Genomic DNA, 19,795 nt, shown 5'->3' on the forward strand with positions numbered 1-19,795 from the left:
AGATATGTATAAAGTAAAAAGTCCCCTTTTTGCCCCACTCCCTCCCCCCAAAATAAACATTATGGCTAGCTTGGTGTACATCCTTCTAGATTTACTTCTTTTGTTAAACAGGCTCATATAATATATGTTATTATATAACTTTTTGTTTTAAATTTAAGAGTGTGTCTTGGCCTCTTCACCAATGTCAACACAAGTATTTGCTTGGAAGAAATTCCTGAACCAAGATGGTTGGTTGCCCTGTGCCTCAGCGTCCCCGTTTGTGCACTGAGAATACTACTGTGTACCTCGCAAGATGATATAAGGTCATGTTTGTGAAATACGTAGGACAGTTGGTTGCCCATGGTAAGCACTTGATGAATGATGCTTTGGTTTCCTTTTAAACCAGAATGCATTAAATCCACCTGGACTACCCATCACTCTTTAAGTGTAGGTTGCAAGGAGATAATTTAGGCCTAGTTAACTTACTTTCTGTTAGCCTGCCGTTGGCCCTTCTTCCATCCTTGAAGTGGCAACCGTTTGGGTGCTCTTCTTACCCGTGGTCCCACGGTTCCTGCAGCCTTTCCACCTGGATCTAGTCAAAGAGACACCCCGTGCTTGTAAGAGGAGGGGCTGCTGACTCCTTGGGCCTTCTGGTAGACCAGCAGTCACTTCATTGGACAGCAGAGCATTCACGTGCAGCTGGGGGGTGGAGGCCGACCCTGACCATGATGTGCATTGCGGAGGCGAGAAGTGGTGAGATTGGCCTCCCTACTCGCATAAGTTAGAATCTCTAATATCACACGATAATAATATTGGCTGAAATAACGTGGGCTGTTATGACTTGCCGGACCCAACCCTAAGCATGTGGCTGAGTCTCTTCCCCGTCCCCATCCCCATCCCCATCCCCATCATGGAGCCAGAGAGCCTGAGGCTTGCCCAGGATCACAAAGCTCTTGAGTGCGGATGTGGAGAAAGCGTGTGAGCACTGATCTGAGAGTGCAGCTTCTGGCTGCTGGCCAGTCCCTCCTCCCAGCTCTGGGTGCCAACAGTGGAAGCCAAAGAAATTCTTTCTCGGGCATCCACCGGGGGATTGAAGCTATGAACCCCAGCGTTTTTAAATCATTTATTTGAGGGGTGTGTGTGTCATGTGCGCATGTGTGTTTAGCTCCCGTGAAATCCAGACTTAGAAGCCAGGGGAGAGAGCAGAGCCATTTCAGAGGCTGGCCAGTTGGCCAGGCTACTGAGAGCAGCAGACCCTTGAGGCAGGGCTCTGATGGTCTGGGATGCACTGGGGGACGCTCGCCCAGGCCTCGAAGAGTGAGCTGGGATGGTTGGCAGGAAGGTGGCGTCTCTCGGAACCAGGCACCCCGCTGGGCCGCGTTCGCCCTGCCCTTCAGGCCCGGAACCGTGGACTCGAGTTCTCTCTTCCGGAGCATCAGGATAGTTTTGCTCTTCTCTGCGATTTCCTTCCAAGCACACGGCAGTGTGCTGATGGCAGAGCTTCACGATGGGTCCAAGTCTGCCCCTAACTGCGAATAATGAAACCCTGAGCAGCTACCTCGTGCCGACGGACAAAGTCGGGCCTGGAGGAAACCCTTAGCTCAGGATGCGTCCCTGGTGAACTGCCCTGGGGGACACTGGGCCCTCTGGGTGACCCGAGGGACCCCTGAACTCTAGACGTGGGCGTGCTGGGAGCAATACAGCGGCTGTGGACTTCCCGTCCCCCCTCCCCCACAGAAAAGGGAGTCAGGGCCCTGGTGTGGCCACTGTCCTGAAGCCAGCATCGGAATTGTCAGTAAAACAAAAGGCGATCCTACGCTGAGCCCTTTTAATCACCTAATGGCGAGAGACACCCGATGCCCCAGCTCGGGTTTCCAGCCTCGGCCGGCCGCAGCCCGGCCGCTGTAACCACAGCCAAGTTTGGCCCGGCTTCTCCATATTACAGCCGCGACACGGACGCACACAATTGAAGTATTTGAGAACAATGAAATATGCATGGCTATCAGTGACAGCCCCATAAAGTGCGGCAATTAGCCGCGTAATCCGAGAGAGGGAGCCGGCCCTAGCAGCCCGTGGCTCCCCATTAGTTAAATGCATTTTGTACGTCCTCATCCCATCAAATCAACTAACACTTCCTTTAATTGGTTCATGAATTATACAGCCGCCCCGCATTATAATTTAATCGCCTGTAAACATTCATAGGGCCCCACTGTAAAGCGGGTCGCGCTCATTAATTCGTTAATTTCAGCAGATGGAAGGGGAGCTCGGATGCGTGGTGGCAGAACAGAGCGCCTTGGGCAATGGAAGAAGGAAAAGAAGGTGGGGGGCCGTTTAGGTTTTTTAAGGGCTGTCAGAAACTCAATCTGTGAGCTGTCAGCAGCCCGGACCCATCCCCACCCCCTCCACTCCACCGGCTGCGGGAAGTGACTGGTGGATTCATCCGGAGGCTTGTCAACCGTCTTTAAACATCAAGCCAGCGGGTAAACCGAGCCCAATGTAAATTAATTCTTGTCTTACGGCCCCCCCCTTTCTCTGTCCCCATGAATATTTCATGGCGGGCAGCATAAATATTAATTCTAATAGCTCTGCACAGTGGTTATTATTTCTGTTTTATGACAAATATTCATAAAATATTCAGGACCCTTTTTTAGAACATTTACACACTTGATTGTGAATTTCCCCGGTTTCCTGGGGACACTGTAAACATATTGGGGTTCTCTTGATGGACTTTCCCCCCTTAATTAATACCACTGGTTATTAATATTTAATCAGATTTAGGTTTTTCGAGAAGTAAGACCTATTAGGTTGGAGGGCCGAAGGGCATTTTCCCCCTTCAGTCTGTGAAATGGGAGTCTGTTTCTCTTTGACACCTGGGTGATCTGACAAAGGATGACCTCCCTGCCTTTTCATCTTGAAAACAATATCTTTTCTGCATGTGTCTGTTCTCCTCTTACTTTTTAACCGAAGCTCTGGCAGCAGCCCAACTTGCTGTAATGAAATTCTTCGGAAGATGCCACTGCAATATTTATGCAAGGTTTTAACATAATTTTGGAGTAATTAAAGTGTGGGTTTAACAAACACAGTGGTGGAATCCTTAGGCAAGACAGCTGCGACTGGGGATGAAGGATCTTTTGGAATCCACATTATTTATCTTTAACCCTGAGAGGCAGCTGTGCACGGCGTCCCCAGGGAGACAAGCTGAGGAGGGAGTCCCAGCGGCTGGGGAGCCGTCCGCCAGGTGACGGAGGACACAGATGAGGAGGTGACTTTGGCCTGAAGGAGTCTGAGGTGGGGTTCAGTGAACCTTGAGGTTGGGGTGCATGGACAGTGTGGACCTCACCCCACTCGCTCCCCTCCTAAATTGCTTCAGGGTCAGTCCCTTTCCCATTTTCTGATTCTCACCAGAGACTTCAGGGATGTTCTAACAGCTGCAGGGAACAAGTGGTGTTATTTTACACGTAGGAAGGTAGTGGAAGAGCGACCTAGAGTCAGCTGGACTTGGAGCCCAGCCTGGAGGCACCACTTAACCTCTTGGGAGCCTGAGTTTTTTCACCCTTGAGATGGGCAGGATCACAGGACCTTACTTGGATTAAATGGGACAACACACATGTGTAATATGCTTATTAGTGCAGGTGCCTGGCACGTAGTAAGTATAGAAAGCTTTGCCGTGACGGTGATGATGGTGATGGTGGAGATTAATGAGCGGCAAAGCGTTAAAATTGAAGCCAAGAAGTAAAATGCCTTTCGCTAGAGAGATTCATGGAGGAAAACTCCAGCTGTGGAAAGGGTTAAAGCAAAAGCTTCTCTGCAGCACCTTATTAAAAACATAGAGAGTGGAAAAGTCAAGAGTGGAGATTCTGATGGTGGCCGGGACATGCTTATGTAACTCTTCACCAGGGCAGGTCTTCGTGTGCCATTTGTCACTGAGGGAGACTGGCTCTGGGAAAGGAAACCTCGAAATTAATTCACCTCCCCCTCCCTCGGCTTCCCTTTTCCGGGGACCGGCAACAAGGTGAGTGCCCTTGTTTCCCAGGCGGTCCAAGGGTCCATATCTTGCTCACCCTGCTCTCTGGTCCTTGAAGCAAATTCCTGCTCCTAGAGCAGTGCCTGGGACGTGCACCCGGTAGCAGGGCGGCTGAGAGGAATGCACATGGTGGAGGCCCCCTTGGCAGAGCATCTGCCCATCTCTTGCCCCACAGCCCTTCCAGCTGATCTGCTTAAAGTAGAGGAAGGTGGCTCTGACTCCAGCTGACCCTGCAGGTCAGCCCAGAGAGCTAAAGCTGAGCCATACATTTGGGATTTGAGGTTTGGGGTTTGCGCTGAGCAGTGGACGCCAAGACCTCCCTCCCTCTCCCCTTCCTTCCTCCCTCCCTCCCTCCCTCCCTCCTTCTTTCCTTCCTTCATCTTTCAGCAGATTCATGATGGTGTGCTGTGCTCAGCTGCACGGACACTGGAGCCGGCTGCCTGCGTTTGCATCCTGGCTCCACCACTGTGTTAGGCAAAGTTCTCCAGAGAAATAGAACCAATGGATGTGTATTATATATAGAGAGAAAGATTCATCGTAAGGAATTGGCTCATGTGATTATGGAGACTGACAAGCTGCAAGATCTGTGGGGTGAGTCCGAAAGCAGGAGCCCCAGGAAGAGCCAAAAGGCAGGAAGGCTGAAGTGGGGTCCAGTGAGCCTTGAGGATGGGGTACATGAGCTTGTCAATCCCACCTCTACCCCACTAGATCTGAAGGTAGGAGAAAGCCAATGTCCCAATTCAAAAGCAAGCAGACAGGAGGAATTCTCTCTTACTTGGGAGAGGGTCAGCCTTTTTGTTCTATTTAGACCTTCAACTGATTGGATGAGGCCCACCCACATTAGGGAGGGCAATCTGCTTCATTTATTCCACTAATTAATTTTTTTAAATTTATTTTATTGAAGTATAGTAGTTGATTTACAATATTGTATTAATTTCTTCTGTATATTCCACTAATTTAAATGTTAATCTCATCCAAAAACACTCTCACAGATACACCCAGAATAATATTTGTCCAAATATCTGGGTACCCTATGGCCCATTCAAGTTGACATACAAAATTAACCATCATGGCCACTTTCTAGCTGGGGCACTTTGGCAGGTTGAGCCTCTCTGTCCCTCAGTTTTCTCACATGCTCTAATGGACATAATAATAATCCCCTTGTAAGGTCACGATGAGGAGTTATGACCTAAGGTAGGTCAAGTCTTAGAAGACTGCCTGCCATGTAGGCCCCATGGATATTCTGTCTTATTATCACACACTAAGCAATTTGTATGGATTATCATATTTAATCCTTAAAATAACTTGCAAGGTACTTTTTTTTATTTTTAATCCTCGCATATGGAGACTTAGAGGGTAAAATGGCTGGTCCCACAGTGGGCTGGAAGGTGGCTCTGGAATTTGAACCCAGGTCTTTCTGACCTCAGAACCCATGTCCAAGCCAGTCCCCTCTTCTCCACTGCCACACAAATGCACTGGTCCCTGCCTCACAGCTGATAGCCTGGTGAAGGATGGGCATGCAAACAGGAAGTTGTGTTCACATAAATGGGACCGAATACTTTAAGGCTCCTGGTGCCTTTCAGGGCACATGTCACAGGTTGGGTTCTCCTGGAAGCAGAGGCTGAGACAGTCATGGGGTGGAAAAGGCTTCGTGAGCAGGTAAGAGCTGAGCCAGGAAAAGGGATGAAGCAGGATGGGCAGGGGGAGCCGTGGGATCAGGGGGCAGGCTGACCCAGACTCCACCAGCCCAGCAGGCACCTCCTGAGGGAGGGCTGTGAGGGGCAGAAGTGGCCAGGCCCTGGTACCCCTCCGTGCTCATTCACTGGCCAAGGGCCACCCCAGAAGAATGTGACCTTGCTCAAAAGCTTGGGTTAAAAGGTCCATCAGTCGGTGAATGAATAAACAAAATCTGGTCTAGCCATACCCTGGGACACCATTTGGCCATAAAAGGGAATGAAGTTCTGATACATGCTACAATGGGGATGAACCTTCAAAACATTAGGCTGAATGAAGGGTGCCCGGCACGTAGGGCCACATGGTTATTCTATGTTGTTATTATGCATTAAGCACTTTATATGCATTATTATGTTTAACTTTTAAAATGACCTTGTGAGGTCCTCTTTTTTTTTTTTTATTTTCCTAAATGGAGACTTGGCAGGCCATGCATTGTATGATTCCATTTGTATGAATTGGCCAGATGAGGCAAATCCACAGAGACAGAAAGCAGACTGGCAGTTGCCAGGGGCTGGGAGCTGGGGGCTGGGGAGAGCCTTCTCCTGGGAACAGAGTTTCCTTTGGGGGTGATGAGAATCTCCCAAACTTATATCGTGTTGACGGTTGCTGTAAATACGCTAAAAAGAATTGCATTGTATATTTTTAGGGAGGTGAATTATATCTCAGTAACTATGTTAAAAAAAAAAAAAGAACATAGGGTTCAAGTCCCTGGAAGATATTTACAGCTGGAGGCTGTCAGCTGACCCTGCCCCTTACAGCTGAGACACAAATTCTTTCTTGAAGGGGGGGATCCAATGGAGCATCCACGTGTCGGCCAGACCACGGGGCACTGACAAAATGTTCACCAGCCCAGTCGTCCTTTTGGGACTGAACTGGTGTCCACACCGGCATGCTTCACGGTTGACCATCGCTGATCAGTGTTCCCACTGTCGGGGGGACCCCAAGGCAGCCAGGTGCTGGTGGCTGCATGTGCTCTGAGCGCAAGACAGAAGGCGCGGTGTGGCTTCTGGCCAGCGCGCAGGGAAGACACGTTTCCAGGAACACGCAGGAACGTCTCACACAGAAGAAGACCAGCTGGGTGGTGAGCCAGGCCCCCTCAAACACAGACACGGAGCTGAAGGACGACCAAGGGAAAGGCAGTGATGAGTGTAGGTGTCCAGTGGCCCCTGAGAGCCATTTTGGCTCCACCCAGGTGATTGCCCTGCACTGATGGCTGACTTGCTGATCTTGTGTGGGCACGAGAGATGCGGGGAGAGGGCGGTGTTGTGAGAGTTTGGACACCGGGCCTGCCCGGACCCGGGGAAAGCCAGAATTTTTAGAGTCCTCCTGTGTCCACACACGTCCAGTCTGAGAGCCACTGGTATAGCTGGTGCCCCGAATTGGCAGAGACTGGCTAGTCCTGGAGTGTAGCTCTGGCTTGCTTTCCACTTGTCCACTGTCATTTTTTTGCCTTAAACTCATCTGCCTTTCTCTTTGGGAAAAGTTTGCAGAACTTTCTGACTTCCAGTGATGTGCATTTCGTGATCGTCTAGCAAGTGTCTGGGTGGCCGTGTGCAGAGGAATTATTCTCTTTCTTCCCAGTGGTGATGGAGGCAGAAGTTTTTCGAGGACTCTCAGATGGAGACCGATCATGCAGGAGTTTGAACCTGGGGTCGTTCTCCTCACGCTGGACCGCTGCACTTTGCACAGCTCGTGCTGAACTGCCAGGCGTGCTCGTTAATTTCCCCGTTAATGACAGTCGTGGAGACTGTCCTTCCTGCCCCCGGAGAGATTTTAGATGTGGGCAGTGCAGATTTGCCACTATCAATTATGCACAGTTTTTAAACAAGAAATGGCCAGCGGGAGCCTTGTTTTCTTAAGGAGTGGGGAGCGGGCGGGGAGGGGACCCTGCAGCGGCTACCTGAGGGCAGGAGGCATGCTGCGCGCAGGGGGTTTAAAATGAGGTTGAGATGTTTGGCCTTTTGTTTTCAAATTGTACTCTTGTCAGAGTAAAAAAGATACATAGTAAAAAATTTAAAACTCTGGCCAGAGCCTTTTCCGGTCTCCAGGGAGGCCTTGCATCCAAACTCTGTCCAGCATCGCATCCTGTGATGGGAATCTCAGCCTGCACCTGTGGCTGGGTGGACCCGGGGGCCGATCCCAGAGAGCTGACGGGGTCCGTCCCTGTGAGATGGAATAGGGCCTTCCACGGCATCACAGCTGGTTCCCTCACGAGCTAACCCACTCATTCGCTGCACGTTTATTCAGCCCTCACCACATCCCCGCACGAAGGTTGCAGCACAGACAAGGTAGCCCGGCGCTTGTCCTCAGACAGCTCCTCCCGCGGTGTCCTCAGAGGTGTGGATTCTTCTGCAGCTGACCCAGTTCTTATTTTTTGTTTTTTTTGATAGTCCGTGCATAATTCACTTGTTCCCTCTAACCACTCTCTCCCAAGTCCTGCCATGCTCAGCTCCGTTCATCTTTCATTCCCATTAGAGTCCTCTAACAGCTTGCCCATCCCTCACTGCCGTCCCCAAATGCAGTCACCTCTAGACACGATGCGGCCTCTCCCTGCCCTTGGACTAGGCGGAGGCCTTGTCCTGACGCGTCTATAACAATGGTTACTCCCGCTTTGTGCTATCCAATGGCCCCACTTGTTGTAGTCATATGAGGACTATTTTGCAATAGCTTTGATGTTGCCTCACCTCTCTGATATGTCAGGGGCACACATTTTAAAGGTGAGCAGACCATTCTACTGTACAGTGTCACTTTGCCTTTGTTCTTGGTGGCTCTCCTTTCTCTCTGATTCCCTGCTTCAGTGGCGGTCATTGCAAAGTTCCCCTTGAGAGAAGACCCCTTGATTATATCAAAGCTTGAGAGCCACTGCTGCCTACGCTCCAGCCCCGAAAAAGGGCTCCGTGTGGCAGAGGCTGAGGCTTGGTTTAAAGCGTGGATAGTGCCGCTGCCTTCCTTCCGGGCTTTGAAGGAACTGGGGAAGGAGGAGTCGTTTGAGCCTTTTTCAGGAAACTGTTTTCCCGGACCAGACTTTCCCAATTTGAATATCAAATTTGGAAACACAAGGTACTAAGGGATCTATTTGTGCGTCCTCCTTTATGTCATTAGTTGTGCGTGTAATTCACATTTGTACGTAGTCTGGATGCAAATCCTTTATCAGATATAGATTTCATAGATATTTTCTCCCAGTCTATGGCATCTCTTTCATTTTCTTAAGGTCTTCTGAAGAGCAGAAGTTTTTAATTTTTAGATTTCTAAGGAAATCTAATTTATCAATTTAAAAATCTATGTGTCATGATTTTGGTGTCATATGTAGGAACTCTTTAACCCAAAGTCACAGAGATTTTCTTCCAGAAGTTTAATTGTTTCAGGTTTATATTTAGGTCCATGATCCATTTTGATTTAAATTTTGTGTATGGTGTGAGGTATGGGTCAAGATTATTATTATTATCATTATTTGCATATGGATGTCTAATTATTCCAGCACCGCTGGGTGAAAAAACCATCTTTCTCCATTGAATTGTGTTGGTACCTTTGTTGAAAAGTAATTGGTCATATTTGTATGAGTCAATTTCCAGACTCTTTAATCCATTGTGTCTAGCCTTTCACTAACACTCATACTGTCTTGACTACTGTGGCTTTGTAGTAAGCCTCGAAATTAATTTGTTCTGCTTTTTCAACGTTTTTTAGTGATTCTAATTCTTTTCCAGAAAAACGCTCCATATAAATTTGAGAATTAACTTGGGTGGAATCTTCAAAACACCTTCTTGTAATTTTGGTTAGAATTGCATTGAATCTGCAGATCTAGTAGGATTGACATTTTAACACTATTGAGTCTCTGAGTCCATGAACATGGTATAGCTCCCCATATGTATTTAAGTCTTTGATTTCTTTCACCAGTGTTTTGTAATTTTCATCAGACAGATCTTATACATATTTTGTTAGCTTTATACCTAAGTATTTCATTTTTATATTATTGTAAATGGTACTTTAAAATTTCAGTTTCCAGTTGTTTATTGCTAGTATCTTGAAAAGTTGGTTTATATTTTGTTTATTGATTTTGTAGTCTGTGAATTCACTAAACCTACTTATTAGTTATAGTGGCCTTTTTGATGATTCTTTGGGGCTTTGAATTAGATGATCATGTCATCTGCAAATAACACAATTTTATTTCTTCCCTTTCCATTTGTATGCTTGCTATTTCCTTTTCTTGATATATTGCACTATCCAGGACTTCCAGTAAGATGTTGAATAGGAGTTGTGAAAATGGACATCCTTGCTTTGTTCCCAATCTTAAGGGGAAAGCATTCAGTCTTGATGTTAGCTGTAGTTTTTTGGTAAATACCTTTTATTGGACTGAGGAGGAAGTTACCTTCTATTTCTAGTTTGCTTAGAATATTTATCAGGAATTGATATAAAATTGTGTTAAATGCTTTCCTACATCTATTGAGATGATTATATAGTTTTCTTCTTTAGTCTAATAGTATGGTTATATTGATTGATTTTCAAATATCGAACCAGATTTTCATTACTAGGCTAAACCCCATTTATTGTAATGTATTATTCTTTTTATGTATTGCTGGGTTCAATTTGCTAATATTTTATTGAGTATTTTTGCATCTGTATTCATGAGGGATATTGATCTATAGTTTTCTTGTAGTGTCTTTGTCTGGTTTTTGGTACCAGGGAAAGGCAGCCTAATAAATTAAGTTTTAGTCTTTTTAATCTTTTCTTTTCTATTTTCTGAGTATGTATAGCATTGGCCTTATAATTAGTATAGAATTAGTACTATTATATGGTTCATATTTTTTGGTCCATTCATTTATTTGTATACATATGTATATTAAGAACCTCATTAAATTGTAAATTTATTCAAGGCTAGAAATCCACCCCTCCTCCTCCCTTCATCATAATGTCTATTAACCACACCATTGTGCTTATTTTTTATTGTGGTAAAATATGCATAACATAAAATTTACTATTTTAACCTTTTTTTTGGCCATGCCATGTGGCATGTGAACTCTTAGTTCCCCGACCAGGGATTGAACCCATGCCCCCCTGCAGTGGAAGCCTGGAGTCTTAAGCACTGAACCATCAGGGAAGTCCCCTATTTTAACTATCTTTAAGTGTACAGTTCAGTGGTACTAAGTACATTCTCCTTGTGCAACCATCACCACCATCCATCCCCAGCACTTTTCCATCTTCCCAAACTGAAACTCCATCTCCGCTAAACAACAACTCCAAATTTCCCCTTCACCCCAGCCCCTGGCTCCCACCATTCTTTTTTTTTTTTTTTGGCTGAGCTGCTTGGCTTTGCGGGATCTTAGTTTCCTCACCAGGGATCATACCCGGGTCCCCTGCAGTGAAAGCACTGAGTCCTAACCACTGGACCATCAGGAAATTCCCCCACTATTCTACTTTCTGTCTTTATGAATTTGACTAATCTAGATACCTCATATAAGTGCCATCATACAACATTTGTCCTTTTGTGTCTGATTATTTCACTTAGTGTAATGTCTTGAAGGTTCATCCATGTTGTAGCAGGTGTCAGGATTTCATTCCTTTTTAAGGCTGAAAGATATTCCATTGTGAGTATATGTCACGTTTTGTTTATCCAGTCATCCACTGATGGACATTTGGGTTATTTCTGCCTTTTGGCTGTTGTGAATAATGCTGCCGTGAACTTGGGTGTGCACATATCTGTTCCAATTTCTGCTTTCCCTTATTTGGGTGTATATCAGAGCTGGAATAGCTGTATCACTTGTTACACCATTTGACATTCCCACCAGCAATGCACAAGTGTTCCACTTTCTCCACATCCTCACCAGCCAACTTGTTATTTGCTGTTTCTTAAAATATTTATTTATTTATTTGGCTGCGCCGGGTCTTAGTTTGCGGCACGCGGGATCCTTCGTTGCCGCGTGCGGGATCTAGTTCCCTGACCAGGGATCGAACCCAGGCCCCCTGCCTCGGGAGCACGGAGTCTTAACCACTGGACCACCTGGGAAGTCCCTTTGCTGTTCTTTTGATAATAACCATACTGATGTGTGTTAAGTGGTATCTCACTGTAGTTACATCATGGTGCTTTGTATGGAGTTTTGCACAGAGTAGAGACTTATTGGTTGAGATCAAGAAGCTAATAAGGGCAGACCCCTGCCTCTGGGCAGAACTGGACATGATATTTATTTAAAGCCAGTTATTGTATGTCATATCTCTCAATTTATCAAATCTATCCATGGGTCCAGAGAAAATTCTATCCCTCTGTCCCCAGTGAGTTTAGCTCTGGAGCAGGGGGTGAGCTTCAAGGCCTTTGAGGAGGAAGGCTTCCTTTGCTCCCCAGACAGAGCCCCAGGCAGTATGATCGGAGGGGTCATAATGGGGGTGGGTCAGGAGATCCCAGCTGTCATTCACTGTCTGTCATCAGTGCCCTGGGTGACAGAGTGTGAGCCCTCTCCTCTCTGGGACTCAGTTTCCCCATCTTGTACACTGAGCGATTCAATCAGAGCAGTGGTTCTCAAAGTTGGCTGCATACAACAATCACTTGGGGAGCTTTTAAAAATCTCCACTCCCAGGCCTCACCTTGGGCCAATTATAGCAGAATCTCTAGGGGTGGGGCCCAGGCCTCAGTATTCTCAAAGCTCCCCTTCTGGTTCCAAGGTTTGGCCAAGGTGAGACCTGGGATTACAGCCATGCTTCCCATACCTGCCCGAGCATGAGACTCACCTGAGCTGCTGACTTACAAACACAGGTCTCCCAGCCCCTCCCCTGGAGGTTTTGGCTTGGTAGCTCTGGGAGGGGTGCCTGGAATGTTTTGTTTTGTTCTGTTTTTTAATAATTATTTTTTGAAGAATAGATGATTTACAATACTGTGTTAGTTTCAGGTCGGAATCTGTATTTTAGACAAGCCCTCCAGATGATCCTCAACATCAGACAAATCTGGGAAACACAGGATCAGAGTGGCACTTCTCCAACCTCGATGTGCGTACAAATCACTCTAGGTCTCGTTAAAACGCAGACTCTGACTCGGTGGGTGGGAGGTGGGGCTTAAGTCCCTTGGCGCTGGCGCTGCTGGTGCAGGGACCCCACTTTGAGTAGTGAGGGATCAGAGGTACCTTCCAGCTCCCTCCTGAGGCAGCCACCAGCCTGAAATTCTGCGAACCCCAAGGCAGGTGTAGCTCCCTCCCCTGGTGAACCCAAGCACATATACCAGGGGTGTCTCTGCCCGGTGCGCCCTGCTTTGAGTATTCTTTGCTTTCACATTCTGTCTTTCCTGGCTGTTACTGTAAATGAGTAGCATAGTACCCCAAACCGGCAGGTGGGGCACGCACAGGGCAGTAGAGCTGAGTGGGCTCCCCACTCGCCCCGCCACCTGGCTGTGGCACCAGGTCGCCCTGAGCCTGGCTAATCAGAAGCTTCCAGCATGGAAGCACACAGTTCCTCCCCAGCGAGGCTTTTCCCAGCGACGTGTTTCAAGTACCAATTTGGTGTCCTTGGGCTTCTGATCTCGCCAGCCTTTCACAAGCCATTCCCTTGAATGACGACAAGCGATCTTGATATGCTGGGTTAAAAATCTTTCAATTGGGGCTCCTTTGTTTATGAAGCAGCATCCATTATCACGGATTTCCAAACTGGCTCCCTTTCTACTGGCGTCGGCATCCGGAGAGGCACCGTCAGCCGCCAGCTGCGGTGACAGCCACGTTTTGGTGTTGCTGTTGGGCCTCTCAAGTTCTGGGGGTGCGAGGGGGGGCAGGCATGTTTGGAGTGTAAGAGATGAAAGCACATTGAAACATCTGTGCTCCCCGTGTTCAGACGCTCCTGATCTCGCATGTTTTATTTGGTGGCTGTTATTCTGAGGCACGTGGGGAATGGAGATCATTGTTGAGAATGCGTGCGGGGGAAGAGGTGGATTTTCATGGCTCCCGCCCACACCCCAGGCTGTGCTCACTTCGTGGAGGGGAGGCTGCAGCTTTCATCAGCTACCAGCGAAGGGCTTCTTGGCAACTGGGCAGAAGTGAACCTCAGCAAACAGTGTGGGCAAAAAGAGAGAACGAGAAGAAAGTCAGTGGGAGACGCTGGTCTTTTTTAAAATTTTTGGCTGCGTTGGGTCTTCGTTGCTGCACGCAGGCTTTCTCTAGTTGCGACACGCGGGGGCTACTCTTCGCTGCGGTGCGTGGGCTTCTCATTGCGGTGGCCTCTCGTTGCGGAGCACGGGCTCTAGGCGCGCAGGCTTCAGTAGTTGTGGCACGTGGGCTCAGTAGTTGTGGCTCACGGGCTCTAGAGCGCAGGCTCAGTAGTTGTGGCGCATGGACTTAGTTGCTCCACGGCATGTGGGATCTTCCCGGCCCAGGGCTTGAACCCATGTCCCCTGCATTGGCAGGCGGATTCTTAACCACTGCGCCACCAGGGAAGCCCGGGAGACGCTGGTCTTGAAGAAGAGCATTTGGCTCACATTTGACTCTTTTTTTTTTTTTTAATTTACACATTTTCCAGAAGCAAGTGGCATTGGAGAGACTAGATGTAGTAGATGACCCTTGGATAACAATTGCAGGAAGCCCAGCTCAAACTGGTTTATGCAAAAGAGATTTACGTATTCATGTCAGGGAAACATTGAGGGGCGTTTGGCTTCAGGTACAGCTTGATCCAGGGCCCCAAACAGTGTCTCTCACCATCTCTCTGCTCTCTCGGGGTCAGCTTTATTCTCAGGTAGGCTGTCTCTGGGTGCAAGCCCCAGGCAACCCCAGGCTCCCGTGCCAACAGCTTAGCAGCCCCAGAAAAAGTGAAGCTGCTTTCTCTCTGGCAAGCCTTGGGGCAGCCTCTCATTGGCCTGGCTTGGATCAGTCTGCACCCTGACCCAACTCCTGTGGCCAGGAGGAGCTGGCACTGAAATTGGCCACACCTGGGCCTCCCTCATGCCCAGCCCCACAGCCCGGAGATGAGATAACTCCAAACAAGTCACAGGGATAAGTGGGCATCGGGGTGGCTCCCCAGAGGGGCTCAGGAAAATCGCCGGGAAGCAGTGAGTGTGAGGACAGAGTGCGGCATCTGGGGCGGCCCAGCTCTGCCACCTCCTCACAGTCGGCCGTGGCCGCATCCTTCATTGCCCTGTGAAACTCGGACCAGTGACTCCTAACCCTTTTTAAGAACCAGGACCCTTTTGAGACTCTGTTGTGAAACATGGATCTATCCCCTCCCAAAAATGCCATGTACTCCATAGTTTGTGTCTAATTTCCAGGGGTCACAGGACCTTCAAGAATGCCTGGTTCAGAATGCCTGGCCCAGGTGTTCTCCAAGGCAGCAGATTCCAGGCACTGGGTGGTGGGGAGGGGGGAATACTGGGTGCCCTCCAATGTCTGCGGAATCAGCATTTCTGGGCCAGGGTGTTGGCACCCAGCAGGGTCACAGTCTCCCAAGGGGATTCTGTTGCACCTGGTCCCTGGGAATTAGGGAAACGTTGATCCCTTCCAACCCTGGAATTTAGCATCATTCTCAACTCTACCAGTTGGTTGAGTTTTTTGGCTGGGATGGAGGAAAGTCAGGCAGGAGGCAGAGAGAGTATATAAATAGAGCACTAGAATGGTGTACCACTTATTCACTTATTCCTTCCTTTCCTGAGTGCTTCCCGGGTGTCAGGACACTGGCTGGGGGCTGGTCATTGCTCTGGCCCTAGGGGTGGCACCTGGGCCCAAGAGGCTGGTCCAGGGCCCATGGGGACCAATGTGCCACGGGACCCACTAAAGCTTGGCCTCTTGGCGGCCTGATCAACACATCTGGTGAATTCCTGGCATGCTGGTGAAGGCTTCTTGTTCACTAACTTAGGAGGAGACAGAGGATCCATCCTAAAAAGACTCCCACCCAATTGTGAAGGCGGGAAATCGCTGAGTACGTTTTTCTTACACTTAGAGGTGCTTTTCGCCTGAATTTACTTACTCGGAAGTGACATGAACAAGGTGTTGGGTGCGCAGTGAGGCTGTCACCGCTACTGCTGTCCCAGATGTTGTCCCCAGTGGAAGGTGCATCAGTCACGGGACGCTGACGTCCGAGATGACAACTCTGTTAAATGTCCTGTCTCAGTCCCATACGATGGGCTGGTAAACACAGGGCCTCACAGCAGAGCCTGGCACACAGCAGGCACTCAGTAAACACAGGCATGAATTAATTAAAGTAATGAATAAACAGTAAGTGAGCCATAGAATATTCCAGAACTTATTTTTTTAAAAAACAAACTGAGATGGTTTGACGCCAGAAGACAGGCCCTGGATTAGATCTGTGGGGAAGAGTCAGAACACTTGGTCCTTCACCCCGACCCGCTTCCTCCAGCCGGACCCTGGCCAGAGCAGTGGCACCTCCCACCGGTTCCATTTGCCTCCCGACTGACACGGGGCGGTAACGCTTTGTGGGAGGGCCTGTCCTACACAGAGTGAGATGCTGAGCAGTACCCCTGGCCTCCACCCACTAGATGCCAGTAGCACTCCCCCCGCCCCCCGTTGTGACAGCCACAAACATGTTGCCAAATAGCTTCTCAGGGCAAAATCAGCCCTGATTGAGAACCTCCCTCCTCAGGTTTTGTATAAAGAAAGGCTTCCCAAGGACAGATATCGTATTGTATCTCTTCTATGTGGACTCTAAAAAAAATGGTACAAATGAACTTATTTACAAAACAGAAATAGAGTTACAGATGTAGGAAACAAACTTATGGTTACCAGCAGGGAAAGGAGGGGAGGCACAAATTGGGAGTTTGGGATTGACATATACACACTACTCTATATAAAATAAATAACAAATAAGGACCTACTGCATAGCACAGGGAACTCTTCTCAATACTCTGTAATGACCTATATGGGAAAAGAATCTAAAAAGAATAGATATATGTATAACTGATTGACTTTGCTGTACAGCAGAAAGTAACACAACACTGTAAATCAACTATACTCCAATAAAAATTAAAAAAGGAAAAAGAAAGAAAGACTTCCACCGCCAAAGAGGGAGGGGATTAGACCGTTTGAACTAGGGGTTCAGGAGATGGATTCTCAGGCAGGCCCAGGCGGAGTCCTGAGTTATCAGAAGCGAGGGCTGTGTCTTTTCTGCTGGGACTATTGATTTCGAGGGTCCTGCTCCCTTGGGTCCAGGACTCCTCTGTGAAAGAGAAAGTGAGGAAGCTGAGGCCAGCAGCCCTGCCTCTCTAAGGGGGGGCGCAGGCAGCCAGGGAGCCTGGACCCTCGGGAAGGGACTCCAGTAAGAAATGTGATTCAATCACTACACTGGCTGCCATGTCTGAGCGCCCAGGATGCATAAGCCCTGCACTAAGCTTGTCACATGCTTCATTTCCTTACATCTTCAACACCAGCAACTATCACTGGACCCATTTTGCTGATGAGGAAACTGAATCTGAGAGAGGTTGTGTTAGTGGCCCAAGGTCACCCAGCAGGTCCATGGTGGAGGTGAGGTTCTAACCCAAGTCTGTGTGACTCCAGAGAACACTCTGTCCTGCCACAAGGATGGGGCGTCTGCTCCCCGAAGCTCACCTGAGTGATGCCCCCACCAGAGAGTCCCCCCCACCCCCGGGAGTCATGAGCGCTGGGCGCCGTCCCTGAATCAGGGTGCGGAGAGCTTCCACGGCAGGGAGGCCCCGCCTGCATCTTTCCCTGGTGACCGTCCAGAGCCTGATACCCCGAGCCCTGAGTGATGGCCACCGAGGCTCCACCCACTCTCGGGGGCTGATGCCCACCCTGGTCTCGGACGAGTCCAGCCTGCGGTTCCCTCCAGCTGACCATGGTGCTTGTCCTTCCTCGTAGGGTGTTTTTCCTGAATGTGCCATTCGATTCCATCATTGAGCGGCTGACCCTGAGAAGAACCGACCCTGTCACAGGAGAAAGGTTTGTGCCAGGCTCCCAGTGGGCAGCCCTCTGAGGGCTCCAGGGGCCACGCCCCACCAGGGACCCCCTCTCTCCATGTAGCTGACCGATGCCAGGGCGGGGCTGCTCCAGGGATGACGCCAGTGACGACTGACAGAAGACTCTAGAAAGGGGGTTCCCCCAGCTAGCTCCTCTGCGCTTTCTGTCGGCCCTCTTTTCCTGGAAGAGCAGCAAGAAAATTAATGTCCGGGGCTCTACAGCCGTTGTTGAAATGTTTGCCGGCTCTGTCCTGGGCTCGGCTCTGACCCCAGCGTGTGAAATGGCGCTCCAGGCCTCTGCTGTCACCACAGTACGTCCCAGACGTGGTTGCTGTACAGACGCGTCCCCTCGGGAACCAGTTCACCTCTGAGCCCTCCCACAGCTACGGGGGTAAACCCTGAGTTTTATTCTGCATCTGACCACGTACAATCACTGTGTTGGTGTTGAAATACAATTTATAGTCTCTGCGATTGCAAAGAGGTAGAAGCTTCCATCTTCCCAGTAATCAAGGCCCTGTTTCTTGGTCACCAGACCACGTTTCTCAGTAGGGAGTGAGGAGGGGCACGAAGGAAATACCAGGATTTTCCTAAACTATAGGTCTGATCTGTCGCCTTGCTGCTGGGGGACATCTTTTCTCTGACCTGTGTCAAGTACAATGACCTTCACGCTGCCATGCCCCTGGGGTCTCTCCAACAGTGACGGTGGCACTTCCTGTCATCTCTGCTCACCCTTGGTGTTATAATGTCCCATCCCCCATCAGACTGTGAGTTCCATAAAGCCAGAGGCAACTGCCTTGCCTGCCACTGCGTTGTCAATAGCAAATGTGTGCCGGGCATACATAGCAGCTGATAAATATTGTTTGGAAGGAAGAAGAGAAGAAAGAAGAAAGGAAGGGAATGATAGAAAGAAAGGGATTTGGCCCTCGGTATATTACTATATTCTGTCCTATTATTGATCTGCATTCTTCTCTCCTGGGCAGGGCCTGTGCTTTGGGTCTCTCTGCGGCTCCCGGGCCCAGCTGAGGGTGTGCGCACGGCTGGTGCAGAGTAAATGTTTGGTGGCGGTGGTGATGGTGACCAGCTTGCTTGGCAGTAGGACAGAGGGCCCCTTTCTCCCCTGTCCTCTGAGCTGGACCAGGGGTCACCTGCTGCCCCTCCTCTCGCAGGTACCACCTCATGTACAAGCCACCTCCGACCATGGAAATCCAGGCCCGTCTCCTGCAGAGCCCAAAGGATTCCGAAGAGCAGATCAAGCTCAGAACGGACCTGTTCTACAGGAATTCCGCTGAGCTGGAGGAGTTCTATGGGCGGGCCATCACCCTCAACGGGGACCAGGACCCGTACACCGTCTTTGAATACATAGAGAGTGGGATCATTAATCCCCTGCCCAAGAAAGTTCCCTGATGGGCTAAGAGCAAGGAGCATCCCCCAGGGAAACAAAGTTAATCCTTCTCCCCCGACCTTCTGGAAACTCAGCCGAGCCAATAAAGAGTGCTGAGTGCAGTCTCGTGTGTCCTGAAGGTGGGGTGGCTGGAAGGTTGCCTCGTTTGGGGGTCTGGGAGCACGGGACAGGCAAAGTCCAGGAAAGCAGTCAAGTGGAGCACTGCGGACCAGGTCAGACCTGGGATGCGGCGTGGCTCCGGCACCAATGTGCTGTGAACCCTGGGATTGTCACCCGATCCTCGGAGGCCCTCGTTTCTCACAACTAAAGTGGGGTAATAACAGTGCCTGCCGCACGGGGTTGCTTTGGGACTAAACGGGATGATGCTGGTAAAACGCTCAGCACAGAGCCTGGCACAGGCTGTGCTCTCAGTAAATGTAGTTTTACCAAAGCCGCTGTCTCTAGAGCAGCCTGTCCGGTAGAACTCTCTGGAATGAGAGGCACGCTCTCTGACCGTCCAGCACGGCACGAGCTGCAGGTGGCTGCTGAACACGGGGAACACGGCCACTGCGACTGAGAAGATGTTTTTAAAATTGTCAAAAAAAAAAAAAAATGGTCCTTAATTTTCACTAATTTAAATGTAAATGGGGACTTCCCTGGTGGTCCAGTGGTTAAGACTCCACGTTTCCAATGCAGGGGGCCTGGGTTCTATCCCTGCCTGGGGAACTAAGTTCCCACATGCCAAGCGGTGCGGCCAAAATAAAAAAAAAAAAAGATTAAATATTTCCTTGGT

At 49.2% G+C, this 19,795-nt stretch overlaps 1 protein-coding gene across 2 annotated transcripts in view; it reads left to right on the top strand.

Moving 5' to 3' along the window:
- AK8 (adenylate kinase 8) overlaps positions 1-19,124 on the top strand; it is a 138,076-nt gene extending 118,952 nt beyond the window's left edge. The window contains exons 12-14 of one of the 2 annotated variants that reach the window (XM_061200897.1): positions 12,632-12,709; positions 17,524-17,604; positions 18,788-19,124. In XM_061200897.1, coding sequence (XP_061056880.1) covers positions 12,632-12,709; positions 17,524-17,604; positions 18,788-19,025 — 397 coding nt within the window. In that variant the 3' untranslated portion in view covers positions 19,026-19,124. The remainder of the gene's footprint in view (positions 1-12,631; positions 12,710-17,523; positions 17,605-18,787) is intronic. The other variant, XM_061200898.1, reaches the window with a different exon arrangement.
- The last annotated feature ends 671 nt before the right edge of the window (positions 19,125-19,795 follow it).

The sequence above is a fragment of the Eubalaena glacialis genome, chromosome 9 (assembly GCF_028564815.1).
Source record: "Eubalaena glacialis isolate mEubGla1 chromosome 9, mEubGla1.1.hap2.+ XY, whole genome shotgun sequence".
NCBI classification, from domain to species: Eukaryota; Metazoa; Chordata; class Mammalia; order Artiodactyla; family Balaenidae; genus Eubalaena; species Eubalaena glacialis.